Below are 25841 nucleotides of genomic sequence, written 5' to 3'. Positions count from 1 at the left end.
GGCAGTGTGCAGAACAAGAGGTTCAGAAAGGTCCCTTCCTGGATTTTGAGGTTGTAAAAACAATGGCAGGAAATTTATTTTATCAGATCAGAAAGAAACTATTGAAAGAATTCAACCTAGAAATAAGGAGAACAATCAACCAATGGAACAGTTTTTGCCCTCAGAAATTGTGGCAGTTTCATCACTCGAGACTTTCAAGAAGAAATTGGACAGCCATTTATCGGAAATGGTGTAAGATCGGGGTGGGTTGGGGGTTGAACTAGATGACTTATAAGTTCCCTTCCAAATCTACTGATCTATTCCATATTTTGTAACACATTGTTTCCTCTCTCTGTCTCATTTCCATTCACATACACCAATGCATACAACTTTCCTATAACACAATGCTAGAGCCTCAATCCACCAATCACCTTCCTGCTAATGTCTGATTGGATGGCTTTCACCCTCCAGTTGGCCTCTCATCAGAAAGAGACTATCCCATTCCTTATCTCATCTCTCACCCTGGTAGTCCCCAGAAAGAGATGGTCAAAGGGATTTGAGCTGGAATATCTTAGTGAAATGTATTATTAATACTTCTCATGTCTTTTTGTTCTGGTTCTGTTCTGTTCTGTTCTGGTTCTGTTCTGTTCTGGTTCTGTTCTGTCAGACTAGATGGACCATGAGGTCTTTTTCTGCCGTCAGACTTCTATGTTTCTATGTTTCTATGTTCTACCCTTGATATTGTTCTGTCTTGCATGGCAGCTGGCTGGTAATTAGTCCCAAATGAAATCTCAAACACATACACAGGTTTCAAAAATAAAACAAGAATTCTTTTTACTAGACGTTTGTTACTTCACCAATGCAAATAAAAGCAATGTCTCTTCCTTTGCCAAAATCCGGGCATGAGGCCAAATTGATAATATAACAGCACACACACTTGCTTCCCAGCCAAAAGTCTACTCACAAAATAATTCTATAAATGTCTAACACTGAATCCAGGTTTGTCAGGCAAAACACTCTTTACAGACTTTTCTCCTCTGGAGGCACGAATGTTGATTTCTTGCAAAGAGCACCATCTAAATTCCTCCCCTTAAATACTCTTGGGGAATGCTGAGTATGCATAGCTATGCTCACTTTTTCTTTCTGATCTTTCTCAACTGCTCCTGCCAGCCCCTCATCCTTCTCACCCAAGCATTCAGGATTGGCTCCCTCATTTCCTTGTCCTCAGACCCTGGCAAATCCCCAGTTGGGGGCTGCAAATCCCCAGTTGGAGGATCTATAGCCTATGTAGACTCCTCACACCCAGACTTTCCCTCTTCCTCTGGCTCACTCTCTGACTCCTCCAGAAGCCACACAAACCAGCCATGTCCAGATGGCCCTGGCTCATCAGGCTCAAAGTCTGTGGCCAGAGAGCCTGGCTGCGAACCAACCACAATAGATACTACAGCAGAAAGCTTCAAGGTCACAAGAAGTGATGCTGCCACTTTATGTTACACTAGTTGTTGTGGTTAGCTCTGGCCCAGCTCCTGCCCCAAGGACTGTGGATGTGGGGGAGACATCCACATGCTGCAGGCCTGTTATGCCCCGGTGGAATCTGCTGATGAAGGCTCCTCTGACCAAGATGACATGAGTGACAGGGAGGAGGAGAGTGTGGCAGACAGATCAGAAGGAGATCAATTATCTAGCTCCTCCTTGGATTCAAAACAAGAGTTAATGATACAGCCACGCATGCAGACAGCGATGCATAGGCAACAACAACTGAGAGATTATTATCAAAGAAAATGAGGCCACCTGTGGTTGGGTGGGGCTGTGGTAATTAGTGAGGATGCTATAAATAGCAGCCTGTGGGTTTGGCCATTGTGGAGGATTATCTGATCCTTGTGTTTTGTGACTGCTTTACTGACTTTGACCTTTTGTGTGCTGATTTTTCCCCACTTTGAAACTAAACCCGAGCAAAGTGTGTTTCATTTTGTGAAAGAAGAAGGACTGTGAATTGCCTCACAGCTGCAATCTAAGTATTTCAGAAGTGATAAGGGACTTGTACAAATTACCAGTTTGTTTGGAGACGAGTGCTCTTTGCTATACCAAAAGAGAGTTTAAGTGAATTTTCATTATAAAGAACATTGTTTTGAATTTTCAAACGTGTGTGTCTGAAATTTGTACCTGTGACTTTTTGGGAGGAGTCTACCAGAGAGCCTGACAGAACACTAGTGAGATCACACTTGCAATTCTGTGTACAGTTTTGTTCATGACAATTACGAAAAAAAACATGCTAAGATTTTAGAAGTGTGCAAAGAAGAGCAACAAAGATGATAAAGGATAAATAATGGAGGCTAAATTGCATGGACAGTTAGAGAAATAGGTATGTATGACCCAGTGATGGCGAACCTAGCACACATGCACGTGCCCACATCCCTTCCCTCCCCCACACATGTGCACATCCCTGCAGTGCCCCCTGTGCATGGACATAATAACATTAACAACAACAACAACAACAGAGTTGGAAGGGACCTTGGATGTCTTCTAGTCCAACCCCCTGTTAAGGCAGCAAACCCTACGCTACTTCCTACAGATAGTTATCCAACATCTTCTTAAAAACTTCCAGTGTTGGAGCATTCATAACTTCTAGAGGGAAGCTGTTCCACTGATTAATTGTTCTGTCAGGAAATTTCTCCTTATTTCTAAGTTGCTTCTCTCATAATATAATCTTCTCTCATAAAACATAATACCGTGCATCCCCGTGCATGCGCACAGGCCACATTGAAGCCTGGGACGCCCAATGGAAAAACCAGAAGTTCAGAAAAATGGATTTCTGGTTTCCCGTTTGTTGTGGTTCAGCCTGAGGCTGCTCAGGGACCAGCTGTGTCTTTGCTGGCTCCATGCCCGGAGGAGGAGGACAGCGAAGAGGAGGGGACTGAGCAGTCGGACGGGGGAGGGGACAGTCAAAAATGGGACGAGGAAGAACAGCATGAGAGCCCCGGGGGGGGGGGCTCTCCCCAGCCAGTAGCTTGGAATCATTAGGTGATGATGCACAAGCTGTCATTGACATGCGACAGAGATGGTCAGAGCAAAGAAAGCACCAGTTAAAGAAATATTACCAACATTGAATGAGAAACAGCTGGGCTGGGGTGTGGTCCTCATCAGCAGGGTTTAAAAGGCAGGCAAGCCCTTGAAGCCATGTGGAGTGTTATCAGTTGGAGTTGCGGTGACCTGTTTTGATTCTCGGCATCTCTGATCTTGGCTTGTGGCCTAGCAGTCTGGAAGACTCGTGGGAGGCGTATGTTTGCTATCTACAGCTTCGTCTTGGCAGCAAGAATCTGGTATTGCTTCATGGACTATTGCCTTCGTGTATATATTTGAAGATACAGTGTTTTCCTGTTTGTAAGGACATTTTCTGTTACCTGTGTTTTTCTTGAATTTTATAAACTGCCTTTGCCTTTTACCCGTGTGTCTGGCTTCTCTTTTTGGGTTGGTCTTGGCTTCTGGAGTGACCCAGACAGAACACCGTTGTGCTGTTTTTCACATTCCAAAGCCTTCAGGAAAGCTTCAGGAAAAGCTTCCTAAAGCCCTGGAGTGTGTAAAACAGCACAACAGGCAAACCAGTTCTGTTTACCAAACTTCCGGTTTTCCCGTTAGGCCTTTTTTTTTCTTTTGCACTCCAAGGTTTCAGGGTAGCTTCCCTGACATGTGTGCCATAAGTTCGTCATCACTGTCTAGCCTATCAAAGAGAGAGATCTGATTTGACCACAATGAAAGCAACCCCCCCATTTGCTCTAGAGTCTTCTCAGCATCTTCAAATTATTATTATTATTATTATTATTATTATTATTATTATTATTATTATTATTATATTATTATTAATATTTATTAGATTTGTATGCCACCCCTCTCCATAGACTCGGGGTGGCTCACAACAATAATAACACAATATATAACAAATCTAATAATTAAAAGTCACTAAAAACCCCTTATTAAAAAGAAAACATACACACAAACATACCATGCATAAACTGTATAGGCCCGCGGGAGATGTCTCAGTTCCCCCATGCCTGATGGGCCATGCACCCCCAATCTGCCTGGGTTTCTCAATGGAAGGATTTCCCCCCCCCTGCACTAAAGATTGGCTGATATGACAACAGTTAGTCCATGGACTCTGGCATTTAGGTGCCAATTTAAACAGTAAGTATAAATTGATTGACTGACTGACTGATTGATTGATTGATTGATTGGATTTGTTCTGTCTGGCTGGAAATAAAGACTCACACTTGCTGTTTCTAAAGTCTCAATAATCAGGATCTATTGGTAAAGCAATTTCTACAATGAAATGATGAATGCAAGGAATTCCATGCTGTCTTGGCTTGGCAGCAACAAACACAAGAGCTCACATAGGAATGAATGTCATGCCAGAGTCGAGGCCACCAGAAAGTTCGAGACACTAGGTGCAAGGTCTTGAAGAGACCAAAATATCCGGCTGCAGGGTTGTCATGGCACTGGTTCATAATCAGGCTATTGGAACCTACAACTTATCTTGAAAGCATAGCAGGCCGTAGGAAAATGTCCAAGGAGAGTCAGGGCCAATCTTTCGCTTCCTTTGTTCTACAAGGTCATCCAGCCGCTGCACTTCCCGAATTGGTCATCGTACATCTATTGGATCATGTCTTTGATAAGTCAAGGATTGCACGTCCTTGAGAATTCAAGGGTCATTCTGCACACTCCTTAACAATAAGTCAAGGACTCCTGTATTGGTCCCTAGAGTTTCCAATTTCTTTTTTTAAAAAAATATTTTTTTATTGTTTTTCAAAAGACAGACAAAAACAAACAACATTAAACATTTAAGGAGCTACAATTGCTCCGCTTGTCGTAGAAGTATAACTAATACAGAAAACACACGTGCCCATTACATTCTTGGTAAGTTTAACTCTATATTAGAAACATAGAAACATAGAAGTCTGACGGCAGAAAAAGACCTCATGGTCCATCTAGTCTGCCCTTATACTATTTTCTGTATTTTATCTTAGGATGGATATATGTTTATCCCAGGCATGTTTAAATTCAGTTACTGTGGATTTATCTACCACGTCTGCTGGAAGTTTGTTCCAAGGATCTACTACTCTTTCAGTAAAATAATATTTTCTCATGTTGCTTTTGATCTTTCCCCCAACTAACTTCAGATTGTGTCCCCTTGTTCTTGTGTTCACTTTCCTATTAAAAACACTTCCCTCCTGAACCTTATTTAACCCTTTAATATATTTAAATGTTTCGATCATGTCCCCCCTTTTCCTTCTATAGGTTTTTTTGGTTGCACGGATTAATTGACTTTACATTGTTTCCTATGGGAAACAATGTTTCGTCTTACGAACCTTTCGTCTTACGAACCTCCTCCTTGCACCAATTAAGTTTGTATCATGAGGTATTACTGTATTTGATAGAGTTTCCAATTTCTGAAGGAATAATTATGAAATGCAAAACTATTCTAGGAATATATACCTTGTTTCACTTCCCTGGAAAAGCAACTTTCAAGGCCTATGAACAGTAAAAAGAAGGCCAACCGATCTTAAAGAAAGCAAAATGAAACATTGTTCTGAGCATTAATAACAGTCCTTAAATAAATTATATAGGTATTATAAAATAAAATACAAATATATTCTATCAGCCTCACAAGAGCAGATGACTAGCAGGTATGACATGGGAATATGTTATAACTATTTGTGAGGAAAAAAATTATTCACATGAATGAAAATGATGAAAGCTCAGGTTTTAGATTTCTAAAAGTATAAAACTATGAAATGTAATATACTCTTGATACATTATGACAGCTTGATTTTGTCAGGCACAAAATTGAATAAAAGTCTCCCTTGTTCTCAACTTCATGCAGAAGTAATGATTACTTTAATCAAGTAACTTCTGCAATAATTTAGGTAGGCAACAAAAAAAGTCATAATACAAATGCACCACGTGAATTATATTCCATGAAATAGCTAGTTGTACAAATACCAGAAACCTGAAAAGAATATAAGCATTTCACGGGGGCAACCCACTCCCCATTCTATTTATAGTTTGTGTTGGAAGAGACCTGGTGGTCTTCTAGTCCAACCTTCTGCTCGTGCAGGAGACTCTATAACATCCCAGACATACGGCAGTCCAATCTCTTCTTGAAGATCTCCAGCATTGCGGCATTCACAACTTCTGCAGGCAGGCCATTCCACCGGTTGATCATTCTCACCATGAGAAAGTTCTTCCTTATTACTAGGTTGAATCTCCCCTTGGTCAGCTTCCATCCACTGCTCCTTGTCTGGCCCTCTGCTGCTTCAGAAAATAGTGTGACCCTCCCTCCTCACTGTGGCAGACTCTCAAATATTTGAAGACTGCTATCATGTTCTCCCTGGACCTCCTCTTCACTAGACTATCCATGCCCTGTTCCTGCAACCTTTCCTGGTATGTTTTAGTTTCCAATCCCTTTATTATTATGGTTGCTCTCTTCTGAACTTTTCCCAGAGTTTCAATATCTTTTTTGTAGTGTGGAGCCAAAAATTGAATGCAGTACTCTAGGTGTGGTCTGACTAGAGTATTATAGAGTGGTGTTAGTACCTCCTTAGTCCTAGATTGTATCCCTCTGTTGATGCAGCTCAAAATTATGTTGGTATTTTTTAGCTACTGCTGCACATTGCTGGCTCAAATTTAGTTGGTTGTCCACCCAGACTCCCAGATCTCTCTCACAGTCACTTGTGTTGAGTGTGGTTTCACCAATTTTGTATGTACCCCAGCCTACTATCCCCTCCCTATTCCTCTTCATTATGGCAATGCTGAAGCCTCAAAGATTACCTCAGTCAGGTCAACTTCAGAATTGACACCAGGGTAGCAAGCTCAATGACAATCTCAATGATGTTCAATCATTTTTCACTTCTATTATAAAATTTATAGATAAAGCATTTCTTTTTTCTAACACCAAATGCCATTTTTATTAAGCATATCAACAGAAATCCAACAAGGGTCATTTTTCAAAAAGCAGGATGTGGCATCTCAGACCTCAATAAACTAAGGATATAAGACAGATATGCTGCCTTGAGAATTCAAGAAAGGTTAGTGTACATTTTAGAATTTTAATATTGGGATCATATCTTCCAAAATTCTTTAATTAATTCAAGCAAAATCATTGGTCCTCTTAAGTTTGGAGAGAAGTTTGGATCATCTTCTCAGTGTGGAATGATGCAAACTTTCTGTCTCAAATTTCTACATTTTTTCTGGTCGTAAGCTGCTCCTTTGTATTCAGGGCTGGTCTCAGGACGATAATGTAGCATTTGGGGATGAAGATGCAGCCCAGTAGACCAGCACTGGAAACCAATATGGAGAAGACCTGAACAGCCACCATGTATTTCCCTTTGGTGCTCAGGTAGGTGGGGACAAAGCTCACCCAAACACTGCAGAACACTAGCATGCTGAAAGTGATCAACTTGGCTTCATTGAAAGCCCCAGGGAGATTCCTGGCCAGGAACGCCACCATGAAGCAGATGGCAGCCAAGACACCCATGTAGCTGAGGGTGATGTAGAACATGACAACAGCCCCTTCATTGCATTGCAAGATGACCTCTCCAGACTGGGAATGGAAATCAGAGTCAGGGAATGGAGGAAAAAACTCTAGCCAGATGGAGCAGATGATAACTTGACCAGCAGTACAAGAAAGGATGATGGAATTGGCCAAGCTCTTCCCCAGCCATTTCTTCACTTGGTTTCCTGGTTTTGTTGCTAGGAAAGCCAACACTACTGTGATTGTTTTGGCCAAAAGAGAAGAAATGGCAGTTGAGAAGACAATGCTGAACACTGTTTGTCGGAGAAGGCAGGTGGCTTTCCTTCGTTGACCAATGAAGAGTAAGGGAGACAAGAAGCAAAATAGGAGGGAGACCAGGAGGATGTATGAGAGGTCCCGGTTGTTGGCTTTAACAATGGGTGTTTCTCGGTATTTAATGAATATAATTAAAATAAACACTGTGGTTAAGAATAAGAATAGAGCACAAGACACTAGGATGATGCCTAGATTTTCTTCATAAGACAGGAAGGTTATAATTTTGGGGACACATTGGACTTTTTCCTTGTTTGGATATTGATCAGGTGGACATTTGGAGCATTTTTCTGTATCTGAAAATACCAAAAGATTTATTTATTTTTTAACAATCTCTCCATTGACATTTTAAGAAGTAGCTTCTTGAGACAACATCTGGTACCAGATTTTTTTCCTTCAAATGCATGTTTTAATAGCTCATCAGGATACAGTTAATAATACAATTTTATAATATATAAATATATAGCTAATATTTATGGAATATGAGCAGATCAATGTTTAATATGCAGAACCACTGTAGGATTTTACAGGATTAGTTAATCTTTCTAGATACCGTTCCTGAATGTTGCTGGATGGCCACTCTTAATATACTTAAATCAGAAGACAGCAATAGCACTTACTTATATACTGCTTCACAGTGCCTTGTAGCCATCTCTAAATGCTTTATAGAGTCATCCTATTGCCCCCAGCAATCTGGATTCTCATTTTACCAACCTCAGAAGGATGAAAGTCTGACTCAACCTTTAACTAGTATTCCTTGATGCACAATGTAACTACCGTATTTTCCAGTGTATAAGACGCACCGGTGTATAAGACGCAATTAGATTTTAGAGGAGGAAAACAAGGAAAAAAGTATTCGGAACTAAATGGTGTAGTATTATATTGTTTAATAAAATACCAGTGTAGCAGAATACTTGCAGCCTAATCTGTGAGCAAAATAAATAAATAAGCATTAATATTTTCATTTCATTTTTCATTTGTTTAGGATCAGGAATGTTCAAATTGGAATGCCAATGCCAAAGGTATTAAAAAAATTGAAAATTTGAAGCGTAATCTATATATAAAGTTAAATAATTGTGCACAGCCTGGGGGGGGGCTTTTCTGAGCAAAATAAACAAATAAGCATTAATTTTTTCATTTCATTTTTCATTTCTTTATGATCAGGAATGTTCAAATTAGTATACCAATGCAAAAGGTATTCAAAAAATAGCACTTACAGTAGCTAAAATCAACATTTTTGAATCTTGGGCCAAAAGGACCCAGGAACAAAACTTGTGTATAGTAAATGTGAACAGAACAGCAGGGTTAAGGGGGAAAGCTGCCAAAAGTAAAGTTTGTCCAATCTGCCAAACTCTGCTATCTCGAACTAGCTCAAAGTAGTTAGAAATGAATGAGAAAACAGTTGAGCTTAGCCTGTCTTTTAATCTGCATTTTCATGAAAATGATGCAGACGAATCCAGTTCCACAAGGCCTGGCCTTTTCTTTTTTCTGGTGTCACTCACCTTCCTGAGTGGAGATGGTCCCCTCTGGACAAGGAACACAGTCATAGCAGCAAACTGGCTCCCCTTCTCGCTTCCGCTTGACAAATCCAGGGTGACAATTTTCCACACACTGGGACTGAGGCAGAGACTGAGCAGAAAAACCAGAAATGTCCAAGAAAATATTTAGTCCTTATCAGCCATGTAAAATAAAGGTAAAAATGAATATTAGCCAGCCAACTCCTACCCTCAAAACGTCGCTACAGAGCACTGCACACCAAGACAACTAGACACAAGAACAGTTTTTTTCCGAATGCCATCACTCTACTAAACAAATAATTCCCTCAACACTGTCAGACTTTCTACTAAATCTGCACTTATGGAAGCCATCGAGATAGAAAAACATCCCCAAAATATGAACAAGCGGGATGATACCTCCCGCCTACCAGACATCTGGAAACCAGCCCTCAAACATATCCCAGCCATAGAAACCAGACTCAGAACACACATTGTAAAACAATCAAGTAGCCTGCAAGTTCCAACTACTCAGGATATCACGCCTAATCTACAACCATTAACTAATCAGCATACCTCAGCAACATCAACGACCCCAATTGTTACCCCACTGACTCACCAGGAAGTTTCTACACAGCAGTCAATTGCTGAGCCATCAAACCACACCCAGCCACCAGTATTTATAGAAGGAAGGCAGCTTAGATCTCGCAGTGTTTGCCTGAGAACAAGGACAGAAACACCAGCCTGAAGATGACGAGTGAGACCTCGTCGAAACGTCGCCAGAAATTTCCAAATCCTACATGGGAAGAAACCCGAATATACCAAGACCGTCATACCTGTACCCATGAAAATCTATGAAAACATATATATATATATATATAAAAAGAAATTTGGAGGAACAGACTTCCGTTTTGCCTGTTGTGCTGTTTTTCACACTCCAAAGCTTCAGGAAGTTTCCCTGAAGCTCTGGAGTGTGAAAAACAGCACAACGGGCCAATCAGAAGTCCATTTTTCCAAACTTCCTGTTTTCCCGTTTGGCCATTTTTTCATCATCCCAGGCTTCAGTGAGGCCGGAGGGTGTTGTGTGGATGTGGAGTGTCAGTATGGGGAGGTGCACATGCATAGGGGGAGGGAATTGATGTGGGCATGTGCATGGGCGCTGGTCCACCCACATACTCCCTTTTGGCACATGAACCAAAAAAGGTTCACCATCACTGGGGTGAGCCAACTTGAAATGGGTGCTCAGGCTTTGGATAGATAGAGAATGGACACCAATTTCTCTCACCTTGTTGAGCATGTTTAGAATTGACATTGTATCTTCATTGACTGTAAATCTCTGCCTTTCAAAACTTCCCAGCTGCTCTTCCAGAGGATCAAACCAGGGAATAAACACCCAGCTTATGACATTCAGATCTGCTGTTATAGCTCCATTTTGGTCCAAGTACAATTTCCGATGGGAAATATTGCAAAACTCATTCTTCTCCAGAAATGGATGGAACTAGAACAGAAACATCCAGGAATATTAAAAACAGAAAATTTAGGTGTTTTTTTTAAAAAAATATCTCTTTTGCCTACAGTTGTCGAAGTTGCAAATATAGTGAGTTGAGAGAACAAGTGTTGCCAACTTTCTTCAAAAATGAAAAAGGCTCAGATAAATTGGCCAATCATATACAATGGAACCTCTACTTAAGAATGCCTCTACTTAAGAACTTTTCTAAATAAGAACCGGGTGTTCAAGATTTTTTTGCCTCTTCTTAAGAACCATTTTCAACTTAAGAACCTGAGCCCAGAAAAATTTTGCAGGAAATTTGAGAGTGGCACGAAGGCCCACCCAGTTTCCTGCCATTCCCCCTTTAATCTTGGCCATCTTGGGCTTTTCTGGCCTGCCAGAGGATCCTTTTGGTGGCGTTTAAGCATGCTTTAGCAGTCCAGAGTGAACAAAGCATTTTCCTTTCTCTGGGCACTTGGAGAGGGAATAATCCTCTGCCAGCACCCAGAGAAAAGAAACACTCCCTTCGTTCTGGGCAGCCCAGACCAAATGGAGCATTTTCCTTTCTCTAGAGAGAGAATAAATCACTTCACTGTGGTGACTCCCTCGTGCTGCCTCCCATACACCCAGTGCGAGGTTGCCTCCTGGAGCATCTGGGCACGGAAAATTGCTTCTACATACAAACTTTTCTACTTAAGAGCTATTAATCTTTTCATCATTCCCGTCACCCATTTCCTTCCACAAATGACTGTATGACTGTAACTTTGTTGCTTGTATCCTTACAATTTATATATGTTTATACATGTTATATATGTTCCTAATATAATTTGATTGCTTACTTGTACCCGGACTATCATTAAATGTTGTACCTTATGATTCTTGACGAACTTATCTTTTTTATAATGCACACTGAGCTTATGCACTAAAAAATTCCTTGTTTGTTTAATCACACTTGGCCAATAAAATTCTGTTCTGTTCTGTACTATTCTAGTCTAGTCTAGTCTAGTCCATAGTTCCCTGTAAGCTAAGCAGTGAGCAATCGCTCACTTAAAAATCATCATCAACTCAGAGTTTTCCAAACCTGCCCAGAAGCCGAGAGGGAAAGAGTGAGAGGGAAGGGGAGAGAGAGGAAGAGAGGAAGAGAGAGAAACAGAAAAAAGAGAGGAAGAAAAAGAGAAAGAAAAAGAATGGGAGTAAGGAAGAGAGAAAGAAAATCAAAATCTAGTTTGAAACTAGCTCAACTATTTAAGTGGTATTTTGATATTGATAGAGTTGCCCTATTATGAGCTCACTGTTATAGACACACAGTACAGTATTTTATTTTGAAATTCTCTGAGGCAAAACAGGGTGGGTTTTTTATTTGTTTGTTTGTTTGTTTATTTATTTATTTATTATTTCTGTGCCGCCCAGTCCCAAAGGGACTGCCGCTCAGACACTATACATTTCCGCCCCCTCAAAAAAAAAATAGAGTCTTCCGGTGGCTCCATTGTTGCTGCAGGCAGCCTCTTCTGGGACTGCCAACCCTCGAGATAGTGTAGTCGCTAGAACAGCGAAAATCGGCTGTCTAGCGGCTTGAAAACTTCGCCCCCTGTGAGAAAAGGGTGAAGAGAGTAGCTGGGTAAGGGTAGAGCCCCTTTTGACCCCCCAGGGAATTTTCCGGGGAGGTAAGAGGGAAGCTCCCTATTGTGCCCGGCGAAAGCTCCGCTTCCGAGGTGTCTCTGCTGAATCAAAGCAGACCGAAGTGACATGACCACCCCTGCAAGATTGTAACAACTAAGGCTTTTGGAAGAATATTGCTGCAGGCAGAGTGAATTGCGAGGGAAAAGGAAAGAAAAGGAAAGAAAATAGCAAGTATCGTCTTTTTTTTCAACTCTATTAAAATTCTCTTCTGAGCTCAGCGGAAGTAAAGCGGCTCTGAAAATGGTGCTGTGCTAGGCAGAAACGAAAGTGAAAAGTGAAAGTTTGAGCGAGAGTGATCGTTAGCGATCGTTAGCGATTGTAAATTCGAGCCGGCTTAAAGACTTTTCCTGTTTACTTTAAACGGTCTTCCCTTGTAAACTTAACAATTAGTCTTCTGGAAGGGAGGAAAAAAGAAGGAAAGAAAAAGTGGGGATAAAGTACTTAAGAAAGAATATTAAGAAGAAGGGATAGACAAATTGATTTGGAAATGGCTTCTAAACAACAGCCTAAAGCTCCATTCCTAGATCCACCAGCCACAACTATACAGGAGCTGCACCAGGCTTTACAAATGGGATTTAAAAAACAATCAGAAGAGTTAGATGGAAAAATTCAGAAAATGGAGGAGAAATGGGAGGAAAAAGTTGATAGTGTGATGGAAACAATTCAACATCAACATGACGCGATGAGGGAGGATATTGTTTTAGCATTTCAAGGGATACTGTTACAAATACAAGAAATCGAACAAGTTAATTTACAGCTGGAAAATAAAATGGAGGAGGTACAAGAGAAGAGAGAAATATCAGATGCTGAATGTGTAATGATGCAATATAGATCTATGGAAGGGGCTATCAGAATAAGAGGTCTGAGAGAAAATGAAGGAGAAGATTTAAGACAAATTTTTGCAGACGCCCTGGAGAAATTTCTAGAGGATAAAGATGTTGACTGGGCTTGGAATATTGATAAAATTTACCGTGTGAACTCATGGATTGCCAGACAAAGGAAATTACCAAGAGATGTTGTTATATATTTTGTTACAAGAGGTGCAAGAAACAGAGTTATACAACACTCATTTCAGAACAAACTTCAAGTTCTAGGGCAAGAAGTTGCTGTACTGAAAGAAATCCCTCCTAAGATGTTAAAAGCAAGGAAGGACTATTCTTTTCTGGTTTCTGAGCTAAAAATGCGACAAGTACAATATAGATGGGATGTCCCATATGGATTAATAGTTACATACAATGGAGAAAGGCATCGTCTTAATACAGTAGTGAAAGCAAGAGATTTTTATGAAAAAATTTTAAAGGCACGTCAGGAACAAGCAATAGCACCAAGGAAGGAGCAGGCACAGGAAGGAGCGATGGCTATACAAGAAGGCGCAATACAACCACTAGAAGAGATAACAGTTCGGGGTAAAACCCAGAAACATCTAAAACCACAAGACCAGAGGCAAACACGCGCAGTAGCAAGGCGTAGAGAGCAAGAGACCAAGCTACCCTTGATGACATATGCCCAAGTGGTGGATGGATCGAAAGCAGTGGGAGGAGTCAGATCTAAAACGACTCCAGCGAACCTGGAGGCAGTGCTCCAGAGGCTTTTGGGTGCCAAAGATGGCAATTAAATTTTTGACATGGAATGTTAATGGTTTAAACTCACCGCAAAAAAGAAGAAAAGTATTTCATTATTTTAAACAATTTAAAAATGATATAATATGCTTGCAAGAGACTCATATAAAACTGGAAGATCAAAAGTTTTTACAAAACGCAAAACTAGGGACACCATATATTGCATCGGCTCCGGAAAAAAAGAATGGAATTGTTGTATATGTAAGACCTGATCTTAAAGTTAAAGTGATTGAAGCTGATAATCTGGGCAGATATATAATAATTGACTTAACAATAGAGACAAAGAATTTTACGGTAGTTGGAATATACGCACCTAACCAACAGCAAGGGAAATTTTATGAGTTATTACACAAAAAATTAATAAACTTGGATCGTAAATCATATATAGTGATGGGAGATTGGAATGGAGTAATTGATGTTAAAATAGACAAGAAGGGCCCTTCTAAGAATATTCAAAATAAGGCTAAGCTTCCTAAATCGTTTTTTGATATGATGGAGGATATAGAATTAAGAGACTTATGGAGAGAAAGGAATGATAAAGAACGAGATTTTACTTTTTTTTCAGATAGGCATCACTCATTCTCAAGAATTGACTTTATACTAATAACAAATGATTTTTGTTCTAGGGTTAAGAAGATAAAGATTTGTCCATGAACGCTGTCAGACCATAGTCCAGTATGGATGGAGTTGGAAACGGGAGAGAAACCTAGGAGAACGTGGCGTCTAAATGAAAATTTATTTAGATATGATGGGAACGTTTCGGAATGTAAAAAGCTGATGAAGGAATTTTTTACCTTAAATATGCAAAAGGAAACAACGATAGATATGGTCTGGGACGCAAGTAAAGCCTTTATGAGGGGGGTATTAATAAACCAGAATAATGTTTATAGACGGAAACAGAAACAAAAAAAAGAGGAATTGGAAAAAGAAATTAAAAAGAAAGAACAAGAATTGATATATAACCCAGAAGATAAGAAAATTAGAGAAATAATTACATTATTAAGATCACAATTTAACATGTTGGTTTCAGACCAAGTAGCTACTAACTTGCAATATGTAAAACATAACAATTTTTGTAATGCCAATAAACCTGGTAGGTGGTTAGTATATATGTTAAGGAAAAAGCAAAAATCGCGAACAATAGATAAGGTATTATATAAAGGTAAAGAGGTATTTCAACAGGATTTGATTAAAAAGGCTTTTATAGATTTTTATAGAGATCTGTACACAAAAGACAAAATACAAGGTACTGACATAGATAGATATTTAGATAAGGAGTGTACTCTTAAAATCCCCGAAGCACAAAAAGAGAAATTAAACTCATATATAACTAAAGATGAGATTTTACTGGCAATTAAACAGTTAAAAATAGGTAAAGCTCCAGGCACGGATGGTTTGACAGCAGTGTATTATAAGAGCCTTCAGGATGAGATAGTAGAACCACTTAAAGAATTATTCAATAAAATACTAGAAGGAAATAGGGTCCCCCCATCATGGAAAACAACTTTTATTTCTCTAATTCCTAAAGAAGATCAAGATCATACTCAGCCTAAGAATTATAGACCTATATCACTGCTTAATATAGATTATAAAAATTTTACAAAAATTTTAGCTAATAGACTGATGCCAATCATGCAACAGATAATACATAAAGACCAAACAGGTTTTATACAAGGTAGACAGATGAGAGAGAATGTTAGACAAATTGTGAATATACAGTGATCCCCCGATCATTGCGAGGGTTCCGTTCCAGGACCCCTCGCAATGATCGGGTTTTCGCGAAGTAGCGCTGCGGAAGTAAAAACACCATCTGCGCATGCGCAGATGGTGTTTTTACTTCCGCCGCAGCAGCGAGGAGCCGAAGATTGGGGTTTTAAAACACCCGCGCGGCTTACAAACTGAGCCCTAAAGCCAAGCGCCAAAGGCGAACTTCTGCGCTTGGCTTCAGGACTCAGTTTGGAAGCCGCACGAGTGTTTTAACAGGTCTCCGCCAACATGGGGAGCTTCCTAGCACCCTCCCGAGCCCCCAACCCGGGTTTGGGGGGTGCTAGGAAGCTCCCCATGTTGGCAGCGACGTTTTAAAACACCCGCGCAGCTTCCAAACTGAGCCCTAAAGCCAAGCGCCAAAGGCGAACTTCTGCGCTTGGCTTCAGGACTCAGTTTGGAAGCCGCGCGAGTGTTTTAACAGGTCTCCGCCAACATGGGGAGCTTCCTAGCACCCCCCCGAGCCCCCAACCCGGGTTTGGGGGTGCTAGGAAGCTCCCATTGTTGGCGGAGACCTTTTAAAACACTCGCGCGGCTTCCAAACTGAGTCCTGAAGCCAAGCGCCAAAGGCGAACTTCTGCGCTTGGCTTCAGGACTCAGTTTGGAAGCCGCGCGAGTGTTTTAACAGGTCTCCGCCAACATGGGGAGCTTCCTAGCACCCCCCCGAGCCCCCAACCCGGGTTTGGGGGGTGCTAGGAAGATCCCATTGTTGGCGGAGACCTTTTAAAACACCCGCGCGGCTTCCAAACTGAGTCCTGAAGCCAAGCGCCAAAGGCGAACTTCTGCGCTTGGCTTCAGGACTCAGTTTGGAAGCCGCGCGAGTGTTTTAACAGGTCTCCGCCAACATGGGGAGCTTCCTAGCACCCCCCCCAGCCCCCAACCCGGGTTTGGGGGGTGCTAGGAAGCTCCCATTGTTGGCGGAGACCTTTTAAAACACTCGCGCGGCTTCCAAACTGAGTCCTGAAGCCAAGCGCAGAAGTTCGCCTTTGGCGCTTGGCTTCAGGACTCAGTTTGGAAGCCGCGCGGGTGTTTTAAAAGGTCTCCGCCAACAATGGGAGCTTCCTAGCACCCCCCAAACCCGGGTTGGGGGCTGGGGGGGGTGCTAGGAAGCTCCCCATGTTGGCGGAGACCTGTTAAAACACTCGCGCGGCTTCCAAACTGAGTCCTGAAGCCAAGCGCAGAAGTTCGCCTTTGGCGCTTGGCTTCAGGACTCAGTTTGGAAGCCGCGCGAGTGTTTTAAAAGGTCTCCGCCAACAATGGGAGCTTCCTAGCACCCCCCAAACCCGGGTTGGGGGCTCGGGGGGGTGCTAGGAAGCTCCCCATGTTGGCGGAGACCTGTTAAAACACTCGCGCGGCTTCCAAACTGAGTCCTGAAGCCAAGCGCAGAAGTTCGCCTTTGGCGCTTGGCTTTAGGGCTCAGTTTGGAAGCCGCGCGGGTGTTTTAAAATGTCGCTGCCAACATGGGGAGCTTCCTAGCACCCCCCCCAGCCCCCAACCCGGGTTTGGGGGGTGCTAGGAAGCCCCCCATGCCGGCGGGAAGACCCAGGGAACGTTCCTTCGGCCGCCCAGCAGCTGATCTGCCGGAACGCAAACTCCACCATCTACGCATGCGTGCAGATGGTGTTACTTCCGGGTTGAAAACTCGCGATATAGCCGTTTCGCAATGATCGGGGTCGCGATACCCGGGGGATCACTGTATTGGAGTATCTTAGGAGAGATATTCAGACTCCGGTGGTGTTAATGTTTTTAGATGCCGAGAAAGCATTTGACAGATTGAATTGGCAATTTTTGGAAAAGATACTTCAAAAGATGCAAATGGGAGAACATTTTAATCAGTCTATTAAAGCAATATATAAAGAACAAACTGCACAGATAATAATTAATGGGAATTTAACAGAATCTTTTCAAATTGGTAAAGGTACAAGGCAGGGTTGCCCATTATCACCATTATTGTTTATATTGACTTTGGAAATGTTGTTAAATAAAATACGTAAAGTAGAGGAAATAAGGGGGGTTAAAGTTAAACATCATGATTATAGAGTGCGTGCATTTGCAGATGATGTGGTGGTAACATTAACACAGCCTCTACAATCTACTAAGGTATTAATGGAAATTATCAAGGAGTATGGGAAAGTATCGGGTTTTAAAATTAATGTGGGGAAAACCAAGATGTTAACAATAAATATGACAGGGAATCAAAAAGATGGTTTGATAAAGGCAACTGGATGTGAGATTGTGAAAAAAGTAAAATACCTGGGAGTTTATATTTCAGCAGAGAATGGAAAATTATATAAGTATAACTATGAAACTTTATGGTCCAAGATACAGATAGAGATGGATAAATGGAAAAAATTGCAATTATCACTGTTGGGGAGGATAGCGGTAATCAAAATGAATGTTTTACCTAAATTTTTGTTCTTGTTTCAAATGATTCCAATACTTAAAAATTATTCAAAATTGTTGGAATGGCAGAGAGGAATTATTAAATATGTATGGCAAGGGAAAAAACCAAGAGTAAAAATGAAAATAATGCAGGATATAAGAGAAAGAGGTGGTTTAAAATTGCCTAATTTAAAATTGTATTATGATGCAACAGTTTTGGTAACTATAAGTGATTGGGTAAACTTAACTAATGAAATGATATTGAATATAGAAGGGTATGAATTGTTATATGGCTGGCATGCATATTTGGTTTATAATCAAAAGGTGGACAGGACTTTCAAGAGCCATGTACTAATGAATGCTCTGTTGCGTGTCTGGAGAAAATATCAAGGGATAATGGATTATAAAGTACCTATATGGGTGGCGCCCAGACACGCAATAGAGAATACTAGTACAGAACAAAGGCAAGATGTTGTAACATATAAGGAATTACTGAAATTAAATGAAGGAGTATTACAATTAAAATCTTTGAATGATTTAAAAGAAGAAGGATTAGTGCAAACATGGTTTCAATACTCACAGTTGAAGGATAGATGGCAAAAGGATCAAAGACTTGGTATGGAACAACAGGAAGGACAATTAATAAAACAAATTAAGGACCAAGGTCCAATGCACATAAAAAGAATATATAACATACTTATAGAAAAAGACTCTGAAACAGAACTAATTAAGGATTGTATGATAAAATGGTCACAGAATTTTGAGGAAACGATTACATTAGATACATGGGAAGTAATTTGGGTAAGAAATGTTAAATTCACACAAGCTCAAAATTTGAGAGAAAACTTTTATAAAATGCTTTATAGATGGCACTTGGACCCTAAGAAGTTGGCTAGTATGTATCCTGATATACAGCCTAAATGCTGGCAATGTGATTGTATGGACGCTACTTATTTTCATGTGTGGTGGACATGTGTAAAAGTAAAAGCATTTTGGATAAAAATATGGTGGATTATGCAAAATGTTCTTAAGAAAAAACTGAAGTTTATACCACAGTTGTTCTTATTAGGTATTACCACAGACTGTACAAGTATAGAGACTAAATTGATACTGAATCTAATAACAGCAGCGAGACTCTTGATCGCCCAATATTGGAAGAAGGAAGAGTTACCCACAATTCAAGAATGGACATTAAAGATCATGAATCTAGCAGAGATGGCGAAGATATCGGCCTACATGAAGGATCACTCGAATGAAAAATATATATTGGACTGGAAAAAATGGATTGATTATATTCAAATTAAATATCACTCAAAAAAACTTCAAATAGTATATGAATAGTTTAGGATTTTTTAATAGTATAAGGAGCCTAAATGGATTTGGGTGTGAAAGCAGTAGAGTTAGGGAGAGATAATAGCTAATATAGAATTTAAATATGTATGATTTTGATTTTGAGGGAATTGAAAAGTTGATTTCACTCTGGGAAGTTCGGGGGGGGAGGTTGGGGGGGAAAGAGATTAGTGTAATTGTTATGGGGGAAAACTTTTATATATATCTTTTTGACTTATTTTATGTTTCTTATATAACCTTGAGTGGTCGTGGTTTGTAATATGAGAAATATTGTTTGAAAAGTTTCCCATTATTTCAGTTTGTATAACTTTGATAAAAACTAATAAAACTTTTTCTCAAAAAAAAAAAAAAATTAGAGGGAATACTGGTCTAGTTTATTAAAGGAGAGATTTTAGAACACAACACAAACAGCAAGATAAATGCTTTGTGGGGAGGAATCCCTACTCAAGTGCTAGGTTCTTCAAACTGATGAATGTAAAATTCTACCACCCTCATATCCTACATGCAGCGATTTATACATTGCTTTAAAATGAGCAGTTATAGTTCCTACTCTTTTTATCCTTCTTTCTTTCTTTCTTTCTTTCTTTCTTTCTTTCTTTCTTTCCTTCCTTCCTTCCTTTCTTTCTCTTTCTCACCATTCATTCATTCATTCATTCATTCACTCATTCATCAGATTTGTTTGCCACACATCTCACCTTGAAATAACACTTGTCATTATACATTAAGGCCAATAAATGAGAGCATATACACCAATGACAAATTCCTTGTGTGTCCAATCACACTTGCCCAATAAAGAATTCTATTCTATTCTATTCAAAATAAATAATAAATGTTTCTAATCCCAATAAAAATTGCAACTAAAAGGATGAGGAGGAAGGGAGCAAGTTGCACAGTGGGAGAGAAGCCATTCATAGCTGTGACTGCCACCTGTTTATTGAAATAGGAGTTGAAAATTCAGAATAATTTTCAAAGTTGTGGACCAGATCTTTCAGGCGTAGTGCAACCCCATCTAGAACTAAAGATGCTAAATTTTCAGATCCTGAAGATCCATGCAGCAGAAACCATTTGGTCTTTCTAGAGTTCAGCCAAAACTTCTTCTTCTGCCATGCCCACAATAATATTCAATGTGTGGTTAAATTAGCCAAACTGTTAGCCTTTTGTAGTACAGGAGGTTGACAAAGTCCCCCTCCCCCTCCTTAGGAGTGTCATTAATCCTGGTAGGGATTCCATACCTGCCATGGCTGCAGTCTTGGAGCCCTCAAATTCTCTTCACTCTGCTTGCTTCTCCTTCTGGATTTGGAAGAATATGCAGCTTTCAAGGCATAGGCCAGAGTCTTAATAACACTGTGCAAATGAAGGTGAAAAGATATCCATACCTTCCTCCATTCCTCTTTAGTCTCTAATGGGGCTTTCTGGATGCATCTTTTCCGACCTTTGACAGAAGAAATGTGCTTTGAAAAAGAACAGTGGAAATACCGATCTTCCAACCGCACATAAAGTTTGGTTTCAAAGGGATCTTCTTTTGGCCTTGTTTTCTCCTGAAAAGCAAAACTCCAAATACCATGGACATATTTGTAAAGGCTCTCCTGTCCCAGTACCAAATATTCAATGCTTTCTACTATCCAGACTTTCCCTTCAACAGGTCCTGGAACACTTTCAAATATTAACTGCAAAGTATGAATTCTGTCCCAAACATTAACCATTTCTATGTAGTTCACGAAGACATTGACTTGTCTCCACTTAGAGACGGCATCCCAGAGGGGTGCTGTTTGTCCAGTTGCTGAGAATCGTTGTACAATAACGACACAAATTCCATTCCTGACAAGCATAGGAGTAAAAGTCCTCATGAAATTCTCTCCCTCCTCTGTGTCTGAAGTAAAGAGCCCAATCAAGGTCCATCTGAAATAGAGGAGCACTTGGACAATTCTTGGGTACTGGAATCCTTTCTGGGGGAGAATCCGGTGGAAAAAAGGAATTTCAAGGTTATTATTCAGAGCCTCTGAAACAATTCCATCACTGATCTGAAAAAGCAATGAAGAACACTGTGATGCAAGATATAAAGTACAGAACATTAACTATACATAAAAATAAAAGAAAAAATACTTCAGTTAAAAAGAATAAGAATAAAGAGTGAGTATCATCTTTCTGTTATATTCCACTAGTTTACCACAATAAGAGACGCAGATGCACATCCCAACTGAACTTTATTGTTGAAATAAATTCTCAATTTTTTAAAAAATATGATCACAGAAATAGACATGGACACACACACACACACACGAGTTACGTATAGTTGTAGATGAAGAAATGATAGACATCACAATCTCTGGAACATTTACAATTTATTTAAAACTACTAAAAACACTAAAAATCTACTAAGCTTTCATCAGTCCTCTATTAACTTTGTCAGAGTGTAAAATCCCCATTGAAGAAATGCTTGCTTTTATGTAATGCCGCTCAATTTGGTCAGAGCTGGGAACATTGTTAGAACCTGGTTAGGGCTGGAAAGAAAAATTCTGAGCAAGTAGAACAATTAAAAAACCTACAAAACCTACAAATACTTGCTTAAGACCCACCTATATTGCCAGGCATGGGGGAATTGAGATACACCCCACCCCTGGGCGTATATAGATTATATATGGTATGCTTGTGTTGTATGATGGGTTTTAGATGCTTTTTAAGTATTAGATTTATGATATTGTTATTATTGTTGCTGTGAGCCACAATAATACAAATCTAATAAATTATTATTATTATTATTATTGTTGTTGCTGCTGCTGCTGCTGCTACTACTACTACTACTAACACTACAAAGACAGGGTTTGGAAAACATTATTCATAGAGTGTAACAATGAAAGAGTTTGCAAGCGGGAAGAACTGGGAATATTGTTAGCACCTGGTTAGGGCTGGAAAAAAACGTATTTGGAGCAAGTTATAGCAATGAAAAAACTCTGCAAAGACTTAGGGCTTGGAAAATATTCTTTGCAGATAGTAATAATGAAAGGCCGAAATGGGACCATCCTAGTCTCCCTTAATTTTAAAATTCCAGCTAAAAACATTTGATACATACAGAATATAGTTGTCGGCTATGAATAAATTAACTGCCTTGAAATGGTCTTGGGTTGGGCCTAGAGGCAAAAAGGAGCTGTGACGTTCCTTCAATATACCAGGGTGATCCGACATAAAAAAACATATAGCCCCTCCCTGGTACAGAGCTGGAGGTATCAGGTCTGGTGGCTCAACTGCTAATTCTCTCCCAGTAAGGAAGGGTGTGGCTAGCTGATGAGGCCAGAACAAGGCCGAAATGGGACCATCCTAGTCTCCCTTAATTTTAAAATTCCAGCTACAAACATTTTATATATATATGTATGTATGTATGTATGTATGTATGTATGTATGTATGTATGTATATATATATATATGTATATATATGTTACATGTTTTTTTGTAGGAGGTAGGAGCAGAACCACTGAAGAACAATGCCTCCCACTCCCAACCCCTCCAGCCGGCGCAGAAGGATACCATGGTCGATGGTATCAAAAGCTGCTGAGAGGTCGAGAAGCACCAGGAAAGAAGATAAACCTCTGTCCCGGGCCCGTCAGAGATCATCCACCAACACGACCAAAGCAGTTTCTGTGCTGTAGCCAGGCCTGAATCCTGACTGCTGAGGGCCTAGATAATCAGCTTCTTCCAAGGACCGCTGGAGCTGGAGCACCATCACCTTCTCAACAACCTTCCCCATAAAGGGAAGGTTGGAGACTGGACGATAGTTATTAAGAATGACTGGGTCCAGGGAAGGCTTCTTGAGGAGGGGGCGCACAAGTGGCTCCTTGTAGGGAGCCGGAAAGGACCCCCTCCACAAAGAAGCATTGACAATCTCCTGGACCCAGCTCCATGTCACCTCCCTGCTGGCCGAAACCAGCCAGGAGGGACATGGATCCAGTAAACAGGTGGCAGAACTCACTGCTCCAATGGCCTTGTCCACTTCATCAGGTGTCACCAGATCAAACTTTTCCCAGACAGTCACCTCGACTGACTCGTTGTCGAGGTCTGCTCGGATCCGAGCGACTTTATCAGCGAAAAATGTGTTAAAATCCTCGCGCTACTCTGCAAGGGCTCCCCAACTCCCCCCTGATTAAGAAGGGAGCGGGTCACCCTAAACAGAACGGCCAGGCGAGATTCCGCTGATGCAATCAATGCGGCATGATACGCGTCTTGCTGCCTTGAGTGCCACTTTGTAAGTCTTACTATGAGCTCTTACAAGTGTTCGATTGGATTCGGACTTACTTTTCCTCCATCGCTTCTCTAGATGTCTATTCTGGTGTTTCAACTTCTGGAGCTCATCAGTAAACCAAGGAGCTCTCTGGGGTCTAGTGCTGCGGAGAGGTCGCAACGGCGCAATCCAGTCAAGAGCCTCTGTTGCAGCCTTGTTCCAGGCTACAGCAAGAGACTCTGCCGAACTGTGGATGAGTGCATCTGGAATAACCCCAAGCACCCTCTGAAAGCCCTCTGGGTCCATCAGGCGTCTGGGCAGAACCACTTAGTTGGTTCCGCCTCCTTGCAGGGAAGGATTGGAGCCAAGAAGTTAAGCCGCAGTAGAAAATTGTCTGACCATGACAAAGGCAACACTTCTAAGCCCCTTAGTCTCAAACCATTATCCAATTGCTCAGAGAGGAATACCATGTCGGGTGCGTGCCCCCCCTTGTGAGTTGGACCCTGTACTACTTGAGTCAGGTCCATGGCTGTCATGGTGGCCATGAACCCCTGTGCTAGCCCAGAGGTTTCACCGAGTGACAGTAGGTTAAAGTCCCCCAAGACAATAAGTCTGGGGAACCCTACCGCCAGCCCGGATACCTTCTCAAGCAGCACAGGCAGGGCTGTTGACATGCATCTGGGAGTCAGGTACTTGAGCAACAAGCCCACCTGGACCTTTAGACACAGAGAAGAGGGGATCGGGCTGTTTACTAAAGCACCAGAAAGTCAAACAAGGAACAATGGATGGAAGTTGACCAAGAGATATTTAACCTGAAAGCAAGGAGGAACTTCCTAACGGTGAGAGTGATCAACCAGTGGAATGGCTTGCCTGCGGAGGTTGTGAATGCTCCACTACTTGAGACATTCAAGAAGAGATTGGACTGCCATTTGTCTGGGGTGGCATAGGGATCGTGCTCGAGCAGTGGGTTGGACTAGATGACCTACAAGGTCCCTTCCAACTTTAGTAAACAAACAAACAAGCAACACACTGCAGAAACCCTTAACATCACAAAAGTAAACATAACATCTATACAACATCTTCCAAAAACCTGAATATTAGCACAAGTTCATCAAAAAGCTCCTGATCTCTCTCTCTCACACACAAACCTGTGGGATTTTGTAGGTGCCTACTAATGTTGACATCTGAATGGAGATTTCCCTCTTAGCTGCATCAACAAGAGCCAAAAGGTTTTCTTTTCTTCCACAGCTGTAGTTGGGAACATTGGCTTGTCCAGTAGACAGGATGTCCAGCAACACATCTGAAGTAGCAAAGGTACTGACATAGTTGTCATGCATGTTGTAGCCAAGTGTGAGATTGGGCAGGAGCTGGGGATTCTTGTTCACCGTTTGAATGGCAAAAACCATGATTAGCAGTTTAAAGTAAAGTCCTGTACTGTAAAATATGTTCAGGTGATTACCATCATCACCAACACAAATAACAAAATTATATACATTTTTCAATTTAATTTTCTTTTGTCTCCAGACACCTATTGTGTCTTAAGCCAATACAGATCCAAAGCCAAAGGCAAATGACACACATCCATCAGCATCTAATTTTTATGAGCATTGAGAAGATGGGATGGAGAGAATCCTTCACCATGGCTAAATACTACAAATACACATGGTTTGTTAAAGTCCTACTATTTATCTGTTCTGAAAGTTGTATTCAAAATCATTTTTTCATGAAAGAAAAACCAAGTGTTCCAAAACTGACCCCCAAAAAAGCAACTGTAAAAAAGAAATAATCTTTTAAGGATCAGGCACTGATCCCACAATACTGTCAAATAATTTGCTAAGACTGTATTACTGTTATTCTTCTCTTCCTTACTATTTTTATTTATTTATTTTTATTTATTCATTTGTCCAATACACAAATACATAGGAAGAAAAATAGACATGTAGTAATATATAGAAGGGTAAAGTGAACTTAGAGGAGAGGATATAAGAAAGAAAGAAAATATATATGATAAATGAGAGAAAGGAAAGACAATTGG

The 25841-nt window shown here is 40.7% G+C and overlaps 1 protein-coding gene across 1 annotated transcript; it reads right to left on the bottom strand.

Annotated features, from left to right (window-relative positions):
- Window positions 1–7201: 7201 nt before the first annotated feature.
- On the bottom strand, window positions 7202–25212 carry LOC139159189 (vomeronasal type-2 receptor 26-like). The gene is made up of 5 exons (XM_070736541.1): window positions 24955–25212; window positions 20826–21614; window positions 10595–10807; window positions 9319–9445; window positions 7202–8112 (listed from the first exon to the last, which is right to left on the bottom strand). Exons 1-5 carry the CDS (start codon window positions 25210–25212, stop codon window positions 7202–7204), a joined length of 2298 nt encoding a protein of 765 aa, XP_070592642.1.
- Window positions 25213–25841: the final 629 nt, after the last annotated feature.

Source organism: Erythrolamprus reginae, chromosome 2 (genome assembly GCF_031021105.1).
Source record: "Erythrolamprus reginae isolate rEryReg1 chromosome 2, rEryReg1.hap1, whole genome shotgun sequence".
Lineage (NCBI taxonomy): Eukaryota > Metazoa > Chordata > Lepidosauria > Squamata > Dipsadidae > Erythrolamprus > Erythrolamprus reginae.
The sequence above is the reverse complement of the archived record's forward strand: the minus strand, read 5'-3'. Positions and strand labels throughout refer to the sequence as shown.